The sequence below is a fragment of the Leopardus geoffroyi genome, chromosome B1 (genome assembly GCF_018350155.1).
Source record: "Leopardus geoffroyi isolate Oge1 chromosome B1, O.geoffroyi_Oge1_pat1.0, whole genome shotgun sequence".
Classification (NCBI taxonomy): Eukaryota; Metazoa; Chordata; class Mammalia; order Carnivora; family Felidae; genus Leopardus; species Leopardus geoffroyi.
The window spans coordinates 113,311,372-113,329,143 of record NC_059327.1 but is presented as its reverse complement, the minus strand read 5'-3'; the positions used below and the strand labels follow the sequence as shown (position 1 = coordinate 113,329,143).

The 17,772-nt window shown below is 36.6% G+C and overlaps 1 protein-coding gene and 1 long non-coding RNA gene across 2 annotated transcripts in view; one reads left to right on the top strand and one right to left on the bottom strand.

Annotated features, from left to right (window-relative positions):
- Window positions 1–91: 91 nt before the first annotated feature.
- On the top strand, window positions 92–17,587 carry RRH (retinal pigment epithelium-derived rhodopsin homolog). Its single transcript, XM_045470490.1, has 7 exons — window positions 92–655; window positions 6,411–6,601; window positions 8,598–8,697; window positions 9,385–9,538; window positions 10,416–10,584; window positions 14,909–15,087; window positions 16,507–17,587. Exons 1-7 carry the CDS (start codon window positions 550–552, stop codon window positions 16,619–16,621), a joined length of 1,014 nt encoding a protein of 337 aa, XP_045326446.1. The 5' UTR covers window positions 92–549; the 3' UTR covers window positions 16,622–17,587.
- LOC123593991 overlaps window positions 962–17,772 on the bottom strand; it is a 67,109-nt gene continuing 50,298 nt past the window's right edge. The window contains exons 3-4 of the long non-coding RNA XR_006710639.1: window positions 6,503–6,613; window positions 962–1,338 (exon numbers count right to left, since the gene is read on the bottom strand). This is a non-coding gene — a long non-coding RNA (uncharacterized LOC123593991). The remainder of the gene's footprint in view (window positions 1,339–6,502; window positions 6,614–17,772) is intronic.

Here is a 17,772-nt window from a genome sequence, read left to right as displayed (position 1 = left end):
ATTACTACTACCTTTAGGGGAGTGAGATTTGGAAGGATGGAGGGAGACTACTTCTTTATGTCTGATTATTCAAATTGTTCTGGAAAAAGAAACTGAAATGGAAAAACTCGAATAGCTCAACAGAAAGTAGGGTCCTTAACCTGAATAGTTTTAGGTGACCAAAGCTGGTTCTTAATTTCAGGACTGATTTCCAGCTGCAATCAGTTAAGTCAGCTCCCACACTGATATTTGAGTATGTTTATTGTTTGAATGGGATGTGTGCACTTGATAATCTCCTTAGATACTAAGCTGATGCCCAAATTGTTTAAAATGCGTGGTGCTTGTTATTTCTCTGTATTTTGCTAATAAGCTTTTGCCTTGTTCTGGGAATTAAAATCCTTTCACTAGCCCAATTAAATTTGTTAAGGGAGGGCCTCTATGAAAAGGCCCTTCTCTGAGGTCTTTGAGTAGAAATGATTGGTTCTGAAAATTCTTCTTCATCGACTCTTAAAACATTTTATAATCATTGAACGCTCATTATGAAGGCTGTCTCAACTTCTTCCCTCCAAAATGCTAAGGAATAACTTAGACAACAGTTCAGACTCTAAAAATGAAGATGGCTCGGTCTTTTCACAGACTGAACACAATATTGTTGCAGCTTACTTGATCACAGCAGGTATGGATGTTTACTCCATTAACTGTTATTTTTCTTTCAAATGGGTGAAGAAAAACAGTTTTTCAGCATAAGTCAGTAGAAAAAAGTATGGGATCAGAGATGTTTCAAGTCCCTTATCTTTTCTGAGTTGGGGTGCTCATGTGGGCAATAGGGATGATACTACTTGCCCCGTTTCCTGGCTGTAGAGTGAGAGAACATGGATGGAAGGATAAATGAAGGCATTGTTAAGGGTGGTTAATGCCATAAGTTATTTTGAATCCTGATAAATAATGTGACAGTGGTGAAGTGCGGTTGAGACAAGTTTTCTATAAAATGAATAATTTTTTAATAATCATCCATATATTTGGTTATTACATTGTCAAATTAAGGCTTTATTGGGGAAGAGTGTGTACCATGGCAAAAAAGTATTTTTAGGTCATTTACTATTCTCACACATCCTCTGTGTCGTCTTCTCTTTGGTGGTGGAATCTAATTAAGATCCTGGAAATCTAATTAAGGTCCTGGAAAGAAAATGAAAGTTGTAAAAAAAGAGAGCAGACTGTATTGTTGTTGAAGACAAGGTGGAAATTCAGCTCATTCCCAGAATGCTGTATTGGAAAACTCTTGCACTTTGGATTTCATCCTTTAGTATCTATGCAACAGTGAGCAAATTCCCTCAGCTTTGTGTTTTTCCATTTTCTTATCTGAAAACAGGTTAAGAATAAGATACTTGTCATGATTGTTGTGAAGAGTAAAACTGAGTGACTTAAACGACACATACAGTAGATGTTGGACACATGTGTTTCTTTCTCCTCACACGCACACAGTCATTGATGTATATTGGATTAAGATAAAGGTGTTTACTGAAAAAGAAGGGTGGGGGAATGACAATAGAAGTTGTCTCATCTTTTTTAGGTATAGGTTGAATTGTATAAATTTTATACTAAGCAGTAACTTCATTTTCAACTCTATGCTCAGTAATGAGTTTTAGAAGTAACTGTACCTTGGGTTATCATTTTTTGTATTGACGTTTGAAAACGTTCAAATATATTCAAAAGTGGAGCGAAAAGTATAAAAAATCCTATGGTACTCAGTTTATTCTTTATAATTGCTTAGTTCCCCTATAATTCACAATTACTTTAGTGTTAGAAATTATGGTTCCTCAGATAATTTTTGTAAATTTTAGTACTATGCTAGCTTGTTCATTTGAATACCTCTGTATGATAAGTACTGACTGGACAAGTTCTAGTTTCTTTTTGATTTTTCTTTTTTGTGGTTGAAACAATATGAGAAAACAATATGCTAATTAAAGAGAAAATCGTCACAATTACATAGAAATACTTGGTATACAAACCTTTGGTTTAGTTAGTTTTTTGTAGATGATCCAGAAAAGCTATCTTTTTTGATCTGTTTACAAACAATAGCATGCAAAGACAATTTCTTGTTAAGAAATTGTTCTCTCTGGTTCTTGTGCTCATAGCAGTAACAATAATAGCAATCTTACTACAACTACAAAGATGACCACCACCACCAACTACCGCTACTGTTATTTGAATTTTTGCACTATTCTAAATAATTACTTGTATAGAATAATTCATCCTTATACTAAGCCAGTCAGTGACTTAGTTTTATCTTCCCTGTTTATACAAAGTGTTTAAGTAACTTGCCCAACACACAAATCTGTACTAAGTAGCTACACCAGGATTTGAAGTCAGACATTTTGGTTCTAGAGCCCTCACATCTAACCTCAAGTCATTTTTTTTTTAATTTTAAAATTTTAAATTTTTAAAATTCATTTATTTATTTTGAGAGAGAGAGAGGAAGAGCACACGTGGGAGCTGAGGAGGGACAGAGAGAGGGAGAGAGAGAATCCCAAACAGGCTCCGGGCTGTCAGTGTAGAGCCCAATGCAGGGCTTGAGCCCACAAACCGTGAGATCATGACCTGAGCTGAAATCAAGTATTGGACAATTAACTGCTTGAGCCACCAAGGTGCCCCCAAGGGTCAGTTTTATTAAGGAATACGATGAGTATGTGTTATTTGGTTGTGGTTTTCGGATAAACTGAAGGGAGCATATCTAACCTCTTCATGCTTCTGTTGAAAGATTTATTGTTCTTTAGGTCCCCTAATTTAATAAAACCTACTCATCTTTCCAAACCCAAACCAAAAAAGCTATGAGAATAAAGCATTTATTTCATTTGTTACTTTTACCAAGAACTTATTTAGATTTTTTGTTTTTAATTTTTTCTTTTTTAAAAAAAAATTATTTTGAGAGAAAGTGCACATGGATGGTGGGGGGGAGCAGAGAGAGAAGGGGTGAGAGAGAATCCCAAGTAGGCTCCATGCTGTCAGTGCAGAGCCCAACACAGGGCTTGAACCCATAAACCATGAGATCACAACCTGAGCTGAAATCAAGAGTTGGATGCACAACCGACTGAGCCACCCAGGTCCCCTCGTTTTTAATTTTCAATTTAATATTTCCCTTATAAACTTTTACCAACTTGAGCACTGTCTCTTAATCCAGGTAAGACTGGGAGGCAAGAGGGCATGGTAAATTAAAGATGTGAAATAAATTCATTACGAATGAATTGTAAAGTGAAGGGCAAGAGATATTAGGCTGCAGAGGAGGCTGTGTACCAGGTAATGAAGAATCACCTAAGTCATAAGGGTGATGAGTCATTGAATAATGTAATTCCACTTGCATTTTAGAAATGTGCTATATATTAGTAGCTAAGAGTCCACATGGGAGGCCCCTGTGTGATTAAGATTAAGAAGGATCCTGAGGAGGGACAAGTGGCAATGGGGATAGAAAGAAATAGACACACTCAAGAGCCAAAAGTTAGAATTGATGGTTGGGTGTGGCAATTGAAGGAGAAGGAGAGGGAATATCAAAGATGACAAGGTTTCTGTTTGGGGTTCCTGGTTAGATGGTGAAGCTATTCACCAAGATAGGAAAACACCTGGGGAGGAATAGGTTTGAGGCAGTAGGAGAAAAGTCTCTGGGTTCAGTTTGAGAGATGTCCAGTAAAAAGCTGGACACGTGGGTTTGAATTTTATGAGATTGATCTGGAAAGGATCAGCATATAGACTTGGATATGTATGAAATCACTCAAGATTATGTACTGAATGTGAAAAGAAAGGGTCTGGTACAGAAACTTGGACAATGCACATATTTAATAAGGTAGAGATGGAGAAATAAAGGCCAGATATAGATTAAGTAAGATCTACCAAAGAGATTGAAAGAAAGCCACAGAAGCCAAGGGGGAATTAATGTAGACTGAACTATTAAATGATCTATTATTATCTACTCCTTAGAAAATATCCGCAGTTTGAGAAATAGAGCAGACAGCTTGAGATAGCTGCTGAGCAAATAAAGGGCCAACTTGTTTACCGCATATCCCCCATTATATCTAAGACCTCCCCAGAAGTACAGTTAACTCTATTCTGGCTGTGTACTTGGTAGGCAACAACTTACTGTACTATGTTTTATCTGAACTTTTAAAACATCAAATTTATAATTAGCTTAGAAAGATTCTTCGATTCATTACTTTTTGGAGTATTTCTTGTATGCATGCTATAATACTTGATGCAAAAAAGAGAGCCAAAGAGCGGGCCCTTAGCTGGCTCATTGGGCACAGCATGTTGCCTTTGATCTCAGGGTTGTGAGTTCCACCTCCACGATGGGTGTAGAGATAACTTAAAAATAAAATCTTAAGGGGTGCATTGGGTGGTTCAGTTGGTTAAGCGTCCAACTTTGGCTCAGGTCATGATCTTGCAGTTCGTGGGTTCAAGCCCCACGGTGGGCTCTGTGCTGACAGCTTGGAGCCCAGAACCTGCTTCAAATTCTGTCTCCTTCTCCCTCTGCCCCTCCGCCGCTCACACTCTGTCTCTCTCAAAAATAAGTAAATAAACAAAAAAATTTTTTTTTAAATCTTAAAAAAATAAAAATAGAGCCAAAGAATCATCAAATTTGCTATCACTATGCCTTACTTATGCTTTGCAGGAATAATAGAAATGAAACAATATGAGTTTTAGTTGTGGTCTGTTTATTAAATAAATCTATATGCCACATACTCATAGAACACAGGAGTCGTTAGGAGCCTGAAATCTAGATGGGAAGACTAGGAATATATAAACGTTAAAGAATATATCATCACATAAGATTAATAATATATAATCTAAGCAGGCACTTTGGGAATTTAGAGAAGAGAGTATACTGTAGGTAGGGGAAGGCCCTAGGGCAGAACTGGGCTTGAATAGAACTTTGAAGGATAGGTAGCATTTGATTGAATAGGTACAGGAAAAAAGTACGTTGTTCCAAGTGGAAGAAATTGGAGTCAAAATTTACAACAAGCCTTGTGTATTTGATAAATAACTACAATGGAGGGCTTGTTTTGACAAGTGAGGAAATTTGCTTAAAGAAAGTGAAAACCAATTAAGACAAAAACTGGAATATCAGGTTGAGACATGTGGTCTTTTATCCTACAGCCAGTGGAGAGTTTTGAAAGTTCTGAGAAGAAACATTAATTCTATGTTGTAGCAAGCTTATTCTGCCCCAGCAAGGAAGGGAAAGAATGGGAATCTGGACGCTTAGCGTGACAGGATGCTAAAAGGAAGTTTTGGATGAGGGTGCCAAGAAGTTCTTCCCCAGCTGATACTTTTGTGTGTTGGTGCTTGAAAACCTTCCCTCATTAGAATTGCTGGGGACTGCGCACCAGTTGTACTCTTCATAGTGGTGAATACAACTCTGTATTGTTGCTTACCCCTCTTTTAGCCCCCAGGAATCTGGTAATGGCTCTAGCCTCTCTCAGCCAAAATCTACTTCCCCATCCCCACTGTTAGGACCTGGTATGACCCACATCTGGGATATTTACACATCCTTTGCAGCATGTAGGTTGTTAATTGGGCTAACATACGTGTCTGGTCCACTCAACAATATTGCTTATTGTATATTAATACACGGCCATTCTGATTATGAAGTTAAGTCATCTATTACCTGAGTCCAGCCTGTTCCAGGGCATTGACAACAATGAGTTTTGGTACCTGCAAGGCTAAGAATCAGATCCTAGTTTGTGGAAATTTGACTAGCGTGTTATCACCTGTGAAGCTTCTCAATGTACTTAAAAGCCAGCTTGACTTCCTTTTTGGATAGGCAAACCTTACAGTGTGCATTCTACAGATGTGTGTGAGTGAGTGTGTGTGTTGGATGCTTTGATTTGAACATGATGAATTTCAAGAAATATTGGAACAATCATCTGATCTTATACATGATAGATCCCTAATAAATGTTTAATGACAATGAGTTGAAGGAAAAGGGATATGGAACTGGAGCATGGGTCAAGGCTGGAGCGAGACAGAAGAGCTGTTAGGACAGAATCATAGTTGAGGCTCAAGAAAGGAAACTTGAGAGAGAGAAAGCTTCAGGCCTCAGGAAGGAGGAGGAGGAAGTTAGATTGCCAAAAGAGATAGTATGGTCATACATACATCTTAAAAATCAGCAGGGGTGGTATTATGAAAGATAAAGGAGCAATTTCAAGGGGAGAGTGATTAACCAGCCTTCAGTGCTATTTATGCAATTGGTAAATTCTTTGTTATTTTATTATTTCTATTGCACAAAAAGGCTGTGAAGATATTACAGTTTTAAGAACAGTTGAAGCTCCTCAAATGAATGAATTAAAATGGATTTGCTATTTGAAGGGGCTTAAATATTTAATTTTGATACTACTTTTAAACACTCAAATTAAAAAAAGTGATTTTTTTTTTGTATGTGTTCTCAGGTATGATAAGTATTCTCAGCAACATAATAGTTCTGGGCATCTTCATTAAGTACAAGGAACTTCGGACTCCAACAAATGCAATTATCATTAACCTGGCTGTTACTGACATAGGGGTCAGTAGCATTGGATATCCCATGTCTGCAGCTTCAGATCTGTATGGAAGTTGGAAATTTGGATATGCAGGATGTCAGGTATTGGAGATCCTTTGGAATGAAAGGAAAATAAAATAGATTAAAGAGATGTAAATTTAAATGTCTAAAAAAATTCCCACAGGTTTCAATCAAATAAGATCACATAGGATAATAGATAAAGCGCTCTTACTGAAAAGAACTTCAGGAGTGACTGGGAAATATATTCTTTAATAAGAGAAATGACCTTGGTAGCAATTATTATGTTTTCGAAATTTCCCCAACCCAAAGGAAAAAACAAAAAAATTAGCATTCAGCTAGAGAAGAAAAGTAAAAATTTGCATATTCAAAAAGAAATATCCTATTTTCATTTGGAACAATAAAATATTTAATGACAATATCATAATATCTAAGTAATACAGTTAAGCTATCAGGTTTTTTCCCCTATGGAAAGTCCTCCAATGGAGTTGCTATTAATTATATCTACTATTAATTTTACTGGCAAGAAAATATATAAATATTAATTTGCATATCCTAGTAGGCAGACATGACTTTTGGCCTGATTTTTAAAATCAGTTTACTAACTGGAGAGTGTGATGCTAAGTGAAATAAGCCATACAGAGAAAGACAGATACCATATGGTTTCACTCTTATGTGGATCCTGAGAAACTTAACAGAAACCCATGGGGGAGGGGAAGGAAAAAAAAAAAAAAAGAGGTTAGAGCGGGAGAGAGCCAAAGCATAAGAGACTCTTAAAAACTGAGAACAAACTGAGGGTTGATGGGGGGTGGGAGGGAGGGGAGGGTGGGTGATGGGTATTGAGGAGGGCACCTTTTGGGATGAGCACTGGGTGTTGTATGGAAACCAATTTGACAATAAATTTCATATATTAAAAAAAAATAAAATCAGTTTACTATTTTAAAAAGTTTACTATTTTAAAAATTATAAAATAGAGAATACAATGTAATAGAGAATAATGAATACTCATGTGTGTACCACTTAGTTTTGTCAGATCTTAAGGTTTTGCAATATGTGCTTCAGGTTGTTTTCCTTTTAAAGATATAAAACTTGAAAAATACTGTTGAAGGCCATTACGCACCATACCCAATCATATTTCCTTCTTTCCCATGAATGTTTTTCTATCTTAGTACATATTTAGGTGTGCATAAACTAAACTGCATGGATATTTTAAATTCTGTATAAATGATGTATTGTTTGGGTTATACAATCTTCATGTTTTTGAGGTTTATCCGTGTTGTTGGATGTACTCAATTTAACTGCTACATGATATTCCATTTTATGAACATACCCAAATGTACTTATTTTTCTGTTATTGAGTATTTATTCCCCATGTTCTTCTTTCACCAACAAGGCTTCAATGAACATTCTTATTCATGTCTCCTACAATATGTGAGAGTTTCTTTAAATATATTTCTCAGGAGAGGGTTGTAGAGAATATTCATCTTCAACTTCACTAGATGTGCCCAAATTGCTCTCCAAAATGGGTATGCCAATTAGGAGAACTTCTATGATTCCACATTCTCCCTAATGCTTGGGACTGTCAGACTTCTAATTTTTTTTTCATCATTTTTATGTGTCTAAATGGTATCTTACAATTTGCACTTCTTTGAATACATATTGTGGTTTACATCTTATGTCATAAATATTCAGATTCCCTCTTGTGTGAATCACTCATTTTTCTGTTTGTCTTTTCCCCTTGTTGAATTGTCTACCTTGTAAACACTAGCATTTTGTTGGTTATATGCATTGTACCTAATTTATAGTTTGTTTTTTACTCTGTTAATAGAATATGTTGTATAGAAGTATTACTTTAAGTCTTAACATTTTAAGTTTATTTTAATTAGTGAAGTCCTAAAGCACTTTCCATAAATGCCTTTAATAAGCCAGTTACAATATGACAATGGAAAATGTATTTTAAAATTATTAAAATAAAAAACATTCAATGTATCTAAAATATATTCTAACACTGGAATAAAAATGTAAATATCTCTTGGGAGGGCATGTAGAATAGTGGGTTCTTTCCGATTTTGATTTTTAGATTTATGCTGGGTTGAATATCTTTTTTGGAATGGCAAGTATTGGATTACTCACTGTTGTGGCTATGGATCGATACCTGACCATCTGCAGTCCTAACTCAGGTATAGTACTTCTCTCAACTTTCTCAATGGAAGGTACTTCCTGCCTAAGTACCACTTAACACACATTTACTTTAAAACATAAATGTAAAAAAAAAAACCCCATATATATATATATACACACACATATGTATGTGTATATATATATACATGTTATATATGTGTGTGTGTGTTTGTGTATGTATACATATACACACATGCATATGTGTGTGTGTGTGTGTGTGTGTGTGTGTAATGAGTTGTAATCATGGTCAGTCTTATTTGTCTGAGAACCCTTGTTCAAAAGTTTCGATGATTTCCTATTATAATTAGAATAAAATCCAAATTTCATAGCACAGCCTCCAAGGGTCTGTGTGGTCTGGCCCCTGGCTATCTTTCCAGCTTTGGCTAGGGCCTCTCACTTTGGAGTACTGGACAAGGCCTTTCCCACTTTGGGATCTTTGTAAATGCTGTTTCCCTAGGCCTGGAAAATGTTTCTCCCTGCTTGTCCTCTGGCTGACCCTTTTTATCATTCAGGTTTTGGCTTAAATGCCATTTTCTTTTCTGAATATAAATTCACATAGATGAATGAATTAAAGTGTTTTGCAAAGAATCTACTTGACAACAAATTTGAATAGTTCGTAAAAACAAAGTGGAGGTATGAATTCATCACTGGCAAATGATGCTAATATTTCATCTGTTTGTTAATAGGAAGAAGAATGACCACCAACACTTACATCAGCATGATTCTGGGGGCCTGGCTCAATGGTCTCTTTTGGGCTTTGATGCCTATCATAGGGTGGGCTAGTTATGCCCCAGATCCTACTGGGGCTACTTGTACCATAAACTGGAGGAAAAATGATGCGTAAGAGACACATTTACACTTTATAATCAAATACTTCTAATGTAGACATTTTCTCACCATTTCAAATTTAAGGTCAGGTCAAATGTTTTCCAATCAGAGTGTGGCAAAGTGCTTCCTTGGTGGTGACATGTGAATCTAGCATTGAATTACTCTTGTTTGCAAGTAAAGGCCATCCAGCTCCCTTGTTCCCCTTACCCTTTTACATCCTCTCCCGTGGCACCAAAGTGGGCACAGAAGCACCCTTTTGGTATTTGTAACTCAGAATCCAAAAGGGAAAAGGGAGTGTTAATATCACTAGACAGCATGCAGCTCTGCGGGAAGCCCAGGCTGAGTCCCTACTATCTTTTCAAGATGGTCTGGTGATAAAGCTGAAATTACACAGCAAAAGCAGTCACTGTAAGGATTCGCTTGTTTGTTAGTTTTGCTTCTCTGTATTTACCAGGAAAAAGAGGGTAACTTCATTTATTAAAGAAAATGAAAGACTACTCAGAAAAACAAGTAGAAAATTTCTGAATCTAAATTTAAGATTTTTCTGTAAAAGGGCAATAGTAAATATTTTATGCTTTACAGACAAGACTGTCTCTGTTATAATTGTTCAAGCCTGCCTGTGAAAGCAGCCATAGACAGTACATAAATGAATGTAGTTCCAATAACATTTAATTTACAAAGACGGATGACAAGGCTGGATGTGGCCTGTAGGCTACACTTTGCCAACTCCTAGTCTAAAGGAATTAGTTAAATATCCTTCCTAAGCTATTTAATAATACAGTGACTGTTTAACAGTGCTAGTATTATTTTTAATATTGTCCTATTTCCTTTGCCCTATTTAGCACTTTAAACAAGTAGTGATTTAATGATTCCCTTTTCTTGTTTTCAGATCTTTTGTTTCTTTCACGATGACAGTTATTGCGATAAATTTTATTGTACCCTTGACAGTGATGTTTTACTGTTATTACCATGTCACTCAAACCATTAAATGTCATGATACTAGTAACTGCACTGGATACCTCAACAGAGATTGGTCAAATCAGGTAGATGTGACAAAGGTAAGATTAAAATCCTTAAAATGTTTTTGCAATGGAGCTTTTATACATATGTGGTCTATATTATAATCACCTCTCCCCAACACCTGATTCTTATTCCCTGGCTCTTTTTCTTGTTTGCCTTCATATTTCTTTCTTTCTTTTAATGTTTATTCATTTTTTGAGAGAGACAGAGAGAGACAGAGAGAGGCAGAGCGCGAGTGGTGGAGGGGCAGAGAGAGGGACACAGAGAATCCAAAGCAGGCTCCAGGCTCTGAGCTGTCAGCACAGAGCCCCACGTGGGGTTTCGAACCCATGAACCATTAGATCATGACCTGAGCCGAAGTCAGATGCTTAACCGACTGAGCCCCCAGGCGCCCCTGCCTCCATATTTCTAAATGATGTGTTTATCTGCTGTTTTGGATATTTTTATTTGCTATTACTCTTGATTTCCCACTATGGACAATGAGAATTTATCTCTTATATCATCTTTCCCACTCCTCTACCCCAACCTTTTTTCCTCATCCTGTCAGTATAATGTTAATATTTGGTTACATTATTTTACATTATCCTAACTACCTAAATTTTGTTTAGTGCAGACCTCTGTAAGGTTCTGTGATTTGTATTTTTTTAAACAATTTTTTTTCTTTTGAGGTTAATAATTCATTCCTTTCTTTCTTCCTCCCTCCTCCTCTCTGTCCCCTCTTCTGCTCCCCATCTGTCCTACCCTCCCCACCACCATAGTTATGGTTACTGTTCTGTATACCTATTGCCAATTCATCTCTTAACTCCCTACCAGAAGTGCCAATCTCCTCTCAATATTTTCAAATGCATCAGAGACTAATTGACTTTATCCTTTTTTTTTTTTTTTTTTTTGGAACAGTCCCTCCTGGCACTTCCAAGTGTCCCGCTCTATACTGGCCCTTCTCTAAGACCACTGCCAGCATCCTCAGATCTCTTTATCACCAACTGGGAATGCCTTTGGCCTCTTTCCTGGGTTGAATCACCTGTTTTCTGGCTTGCGTATCTTCCTTTTTCTTGGTTACTCTCTCATTTGGTGGAACACATTCTCAAGTAGATTTCCGAGATTATAGGGAGGTATATTTTTTAAAGATTTTGTTGCCTGAAAAATGTCTTAATTCTATGATTATATTTGACTGTTTGCCTTGTATGGAATTTTAAGTAGAAAACGATTTTCAAAGAGTTTTGAAAGCATTGCCCTATAGCTTCCCAGCTTCTGGTGTTGCTATTACGAAGGCTGACAGCATGCTTGTGACAGTCCCTTTGTAGTGATCTATGCATTCTCTCTGGAAGCTTGCAGGATCATTTCTGTGTCTCCAATTTTCTGAATTTCATGCAGATGTGCCTTGATGGGGCTCTTTATTCACCATGTGCTGGGTACTTGGTGAGTTCTTTCAATATGAAGACTCAGGTCCTCCCCTTCTGGGAGACTTCTTGTATTATTTCTCTGGCGATTTCCTCTCTCTGTTTTGTTTTTCCTGTTCTCTTTTTCTGGAAGTCCTTTTTTTTTTTAATATTAAATTTCCTGGATTTACCTTCCAATTTTCTTAAATTTTCTCTCCTATGTTGTCTCTGTCTTGGGCTTTGTTTCCGTTTGTTTCTTTCTGAGAGATTTCCTCAACCATGTCTATGTCTGGGGTTGGGTGAGAAAAATGAGGCTCAAGACTTGGGTGCAAAATTTAATCAGGCACCACAAAACTCAGTAATCCCCCCCCTCCAACACACAAAGTAGTTAATGTATTTTTATTATTTTTTTTAATGCTTATTTATTTTTGAGACAGAGACACACAGTGAGTGTGGGGGAGGTGTACAGAGGGAGACACAGAATCCCAAGCAAGCTCCAGGCTCCAAGCTGTTAGCACAGAGCCTGACACGGGGCTCGAACTCACCAACCGTGAGATCGTGACCTGAGCCGAAGTCCGATGCTTAACTGACTGAGCCACCCAGGTGCTCCAGTTAATGTAGCATTTTTTTAAAAAAAATCAAAATTAATGTCAGAAACTCACTGAACAAAATATAAAATTTTAAATAAAGATAGGATCTCACCCTGCCCTTGCATGGCTCACCTCAGTACCCCAATCCCGGCTAATCACATTGTTCAACTTTTCTATTGCATTTTAAAAATTCTCCTCTTTCTTTTATAGATAGGGCATAGGAGAAAGCCCATTTTTATAGATAAAAAGAATTAGTTTACACCCTCTACTCCTTTTCAATAGCCCCCTCTTCTTGTTTTATGGATGTGTATCTTCTCTCATTTCTGTTCATCACATATTTTTTTGTTTCCCCTGAATTTCTGCATCATTTTTTGGTATCTTTTTTAAAAAAAGAATTATCATTGAAGTATAGTTGGCATACAATGTTATATTAGTTTCAGGTGCACAACATAGTGATTCAATGATTCTCTACATGATACATTGTTCACCACAATAATTGTAGTTACTATCTGTCACCATTAAATGTCATTATAATATTATCGACTATGTTCCCTATGCTGTATTTTCACCTCTATGACTTATTTATTTTATAACTGGAAGTTTGTACCTCTTAATTCTCCTCACCTATTTTACTCATCCCCTATGTTCCTCCCCTCTGGCAACCACACTTTCCATATTGATGAGTCTATTTCTGTCTGTTTGTTCATTTGGTTTTGTTTCTTAGATTCCACATGTAGGTGGAACCATATGGTATTTGTCTTTCTCTGTCTGACTTATTTCACTTAGCATAATATAATACCCTCTGGGTCCATCCATGTTGCAAATGGCAAAGTTTCATTCTTTCTATGGGTGTGTGTGTTTATGTACATATATATGTATATAATTTATATATATACATTAGATACACACACACACACACACACACACACACACACACACACACACACCATTTTTGTCTCTGCCTGTCAGTTTGTTTCCTCAATATCTGGTGATCAGTGACTGTCTCCTGCATATTTAAAAGTGATACACTAAAAAGCTGATTGTGAGCTCTGGACATGCTCCTCACTGGGATGTTCCCTTGGGGGGAATTTCTGACACTCTGTATCTCCAGGTATTTTCTTCTGGGCTGGTCAGTTCCCAAGGAGATTCTTTCATGTTCCTTAGTGGGAAGCACAAGTCTGTTTCCCAGATTCTCATGGCTCAGAGCAGGGAGGGGACAGACAGCATGCAGCACCCCTCTTTCTTACAGTGCTCCAGCTCTCTGCTAAGCCCAAGATCCTATAGTTTCCTACCTCTTAGACTGAAGCTCTGGGATTCTTCTGGGGAGAGGTTGGGGCAGTTGCATGGTGGAATGGTAAGGGGATTCAGAAGTTTGTCTGTTTTTGCAGATTTCAATGAGTTCTGCTATTTTAAGTTCCATGTGCTGCCCTACATTCAGAGCTAGCTGTTACCTCCAATTCCAGGGACTTTCTGAAGTTCTGCGTAATGGATTAGTCTCTATTTCATGTTCCCTCACTGATGGTACTTTTAAAAGTTTTTTAAATTTATTTTTAAATTATTCTTGTGTCTGATAAATAATTTGCTGCTTGCCCAATGGTTATTCAGTTTTAATTTTTACAAGGCTATTGTCTAATCTGTGATTCTCAGGCCTTAAGGGTTTAGATGTTTTTAAACCTCTATCATTTTAGTGGACAATCAATAAGGAACAATGTAAAAATTATAATTTTTTATATAAAGGAGATGCAAGGGAGCTGCGTTACAAAACTATCTGCACTGTACATCTATGTGGAGCTTCTGTATTACAATACAATGAACTCGATATAGGACTTTGGTCTTTTCAAGATTGAACTGAGAAAGTGAGAAAGTTAGTTTTTAGATTAGCAAATAATGAGAGTGAGAGGAAAAAGCACAATGCCAGCAGTCCATAGCACAATTACTAGAAATGGGTTAAGAGTGGGTTTTCATGTGCCTTTCCTCAAAGCCAGCTTTTGTATTCTTCCTTTCCCAGGTAAAGAGGACACCCTTTACATCTGTATAACATTCTACTCATTTAACAAGTTCTTGTTATCATAAAGGACTTCAGGCACATAAGCAAAGTACAATGAGGTTTGGAAAAATTCAGTTTTTGGGGTGCCTGGGTGGCTCAGCCAGTTTAGCATCCGACTTCAGCTCAGGTCACGATCTGACAGTTCGTGAGTTTGAGCCCCACATCAGGTTCTGTGCTGATGGCTTGGAGCCTGGAGCCTGTTTCAGATTCTCTGTCTTCTTTCTCTCTCCCTCTCTCTCTGCCCCTTTCCTGTTCTCTCTCTCTCTCTCAAAAATAAACATTAAAAAATTTAAAAAATTTCAATATTTTAGATGTTGGGTTTGCCAAATATTGATTTATTTTACAGATGTCTGTGATAATGATATTTATGTTTCTGGTGGCGTGGTCCCCTTATTCCATCGTGTGCTTATGGGCTTCTTTTGGTGACCCAAAGAAGATCCCTCCCTCAATGGCCATCATAGCTCCACTATTTGCAAAATCTTCTACATTCTACAATCCCTGTATTTATGTGGTTGCTAATAAAAAGTAAGTAATGTCTAAAATGCTTAAAAAAAACAGATATAGAAAGAATGTTAAAAAAAAATTTAGGGGGGTTGGAGAGTGACAGAAATTCACTTCAAACTAGTGTAAAAATTATTAGGCTTATGCAACTGGAGAAGCATCTAGGCCCTTAAATGCCTAGAGCTCCAGTTCTGTGAGAGCCTCTTCCCACATGGAGGTGAGATGATCACAGCAACACAAGACCCAAGTTCTACTATCTAAGCTTTTCCAAACTCGAGTTTCATCTCAGACAGCTCCCTGATCGAAAAGCTGCTGGAAAGTTGTTAGTGGGCTCAGCTTAGTTCTCGTGGTTACCCCACCCAAAATACATGGAATTGATTTTCCAAAGAAAAGAGTGATTCTATTACCAGAAAAGGGACAAGGTGAAGAAGACAACGTTGAACTCCATAAGTGGGTAGCATAGTTGTATATTAGAACAGAAGACATTCAGATGCAAGAGAAAAACCCAGTGCTAAAATAAAAGGACTTCAGGGGTGGGTAGTCATTCAGGATAATAAAGAATCCCCCACTCTCCCCTCTCCCCCCTTGTTGGGACTCAGCAATATTTCCTCTGTGAGGCTTAGATTATTTTATTTCCTGTTACTGCAGAAAGGTAGAATAACTAATTTATTGTCCTTAAATATTTGATAAGAAAAATCTCAGTAGAGGTCAGGTAATTTGATCCTGGAATGCCAGCGATGCTTCTATTAAACTTACGTTATTTAGGCACATGTTTGGTAGAGCAGCTTTAGCTACAGGAATACAGGGAAACATAAAAACTTTTAAGAGCAAACAGACCACATAAGAATAACGAACACATTTTTATTTATTTTGAGAGAACTTTGCATGCATAAGTTAGCAGGGGAAAGTCAGAGAAAGAATCTCAAGTAGGCTTCTCGCTGTCAGCGTTGAGCCTGATGCAGGGCTTTATTTCACGAACTGTGAGATCACGACTTGAGCTGAAATCAAGAGTCAGAGGTTTAACCGACTGAGCCACCCAGGCGCCCCAAGAACACATTTTAAATTCAGAGCCTATTGGTAGTTCTTTTGGAAAGATTCGTCATTTTCAAGCTCCCCTTAATTTCAACTGGCCTTTGTTCAGAAGAACAAATGCATGAAACACACATCCTTGGTTCAAGTAAACTGTAATTGACATTAGAAGTGTCATCTTAAACAGGCATAATTATTGATTTGTATTAAATGCCTTCAATATTTATAATCAGTGGTGTAAAACTGGTCTTTAACTGTACCATATACCTTATACATTTATGAATGCTTTTAAAGTTGGAGGCAGAAATTTATTTGGAGATGTCAATTAGTAGAGGCATCTTAGCATATTTGAAAATGCTTTAATAGTTCCAAATCATTATAGGATAATGCCAGATTTCCCCTTTTTTACTGTAGATTTCGGAAGGCGATGTTTGCCATGTTCAAATGTGAGAATCACCAACCTATGCCCGTGACAAGTATTTTACCAATGGATGTATCTCAAAACCCACTGACTTCTGGAAGAAAGTGAAATAAGAGAAAAAGCACACAGTATCAAAATTTTTTTATTTACTTTTTTCTCCAATGATTTAGTTTTATTTTAAATATGATCGTGTTTAGATCAGATACATAGATTATTGTCCTATTAGACCCTAAATGCCTCAAGTGTTTCTCCTATTTCTTCTATTTGTGGGATGGCTACTGTAGTGAATGTTTCTTTATGCCCTTTATGTAAACTTATGTCCATCTCCTTTGATGAAGCTAGGCACATGAGATTAAGGCCCATTCTATTTCTCCCAATCATGGCATTCATTACACTGTATCAATGACCAAGTAACTTGCCTGGGTCCTCCATTAGACTAGAAGTAGCCATTATTTTAATATTGAAATAAATTAATAATAATAAATAGTCTTCAGTAAGTAAATTACAGAAATGAGTTGTTGGATGTTCCTAGATGGAACTAGATGGAAAACATTTTTAGCATTTCACTCTTTTAAAATTTTAATGCAAATATTAACATACTATTTAACAAAAATAATCAAATGAATATTAAACACTTGCTTCTAAATCACATTAGTTGATGCACATATTTACTTTATATAGCAATATAATTTCTGTATATTATTATGTATTCTGCATTTTCAATTAACATTTTTCTGTATATATATTTCCATATATTTGCCACTAGACTTAATTTAATCAGAGTGGGTTTTTTGTGTTTTGTTCTTTTGTTCCTATTTTGTCTGAAACTTACTTCATAGTGGCAAGAACACAGCATGCAATCTATCCTTTCAACCAGTTTTTAAGTGTACAATATAGTATTGGTAACTGTGACTACAGTATTGCACAGCAGATCTGTAGAACTTATTGTCTTGCTTAACTGAAATGGCTATTGATAGCTGTATGCTTGCTCTTTGATGTATTCTTAGCACATAACTGCATGTTGCTTGGTACATAGTAGGCACTCAATAAAAAAACTGTTGAATGTGGAATGCATTTGTAGACTCATGTATTTGTTGTTTGAAATAACCATTAAGCATAGTATGATAATGTAATATTGTTTAAATAATGGACATTTAAAATCTGCAGTATTTTATTTTAATTGAGCACATTTTGCTGACTTTATTGTTTCTATATGCATTCTATCAGTTTTAAATAAAACTTCCCATAATATTCTTACT

What these genes read in the sequence shown, in the direction of transcription:
- RRH (XM_045470490.1), top strand. Translation starts at nt 550, where the DNA reads ATGCTAAGGAATAACTTAGACAACAGTTCAGACTCTAAAAATGAAGAT. An exon ending in AGCTTACTTGATCACAGCAG is followed by an intron (nt 656 to 6,410) that starts GTATGGATGTTT and finishes ATGTGTTCTCAG; the next exon opens with GTATGATAAGTATTCTCAGC. An exon ending in ATCAGGTAGATGTGACAAAG is followed by an intron (nt 10,585 to 14,908) that starts GTAAGATTAAAA and finishes TTTATTTTACAG; the next exon opens with ATGTCTGTGATAATGATATT.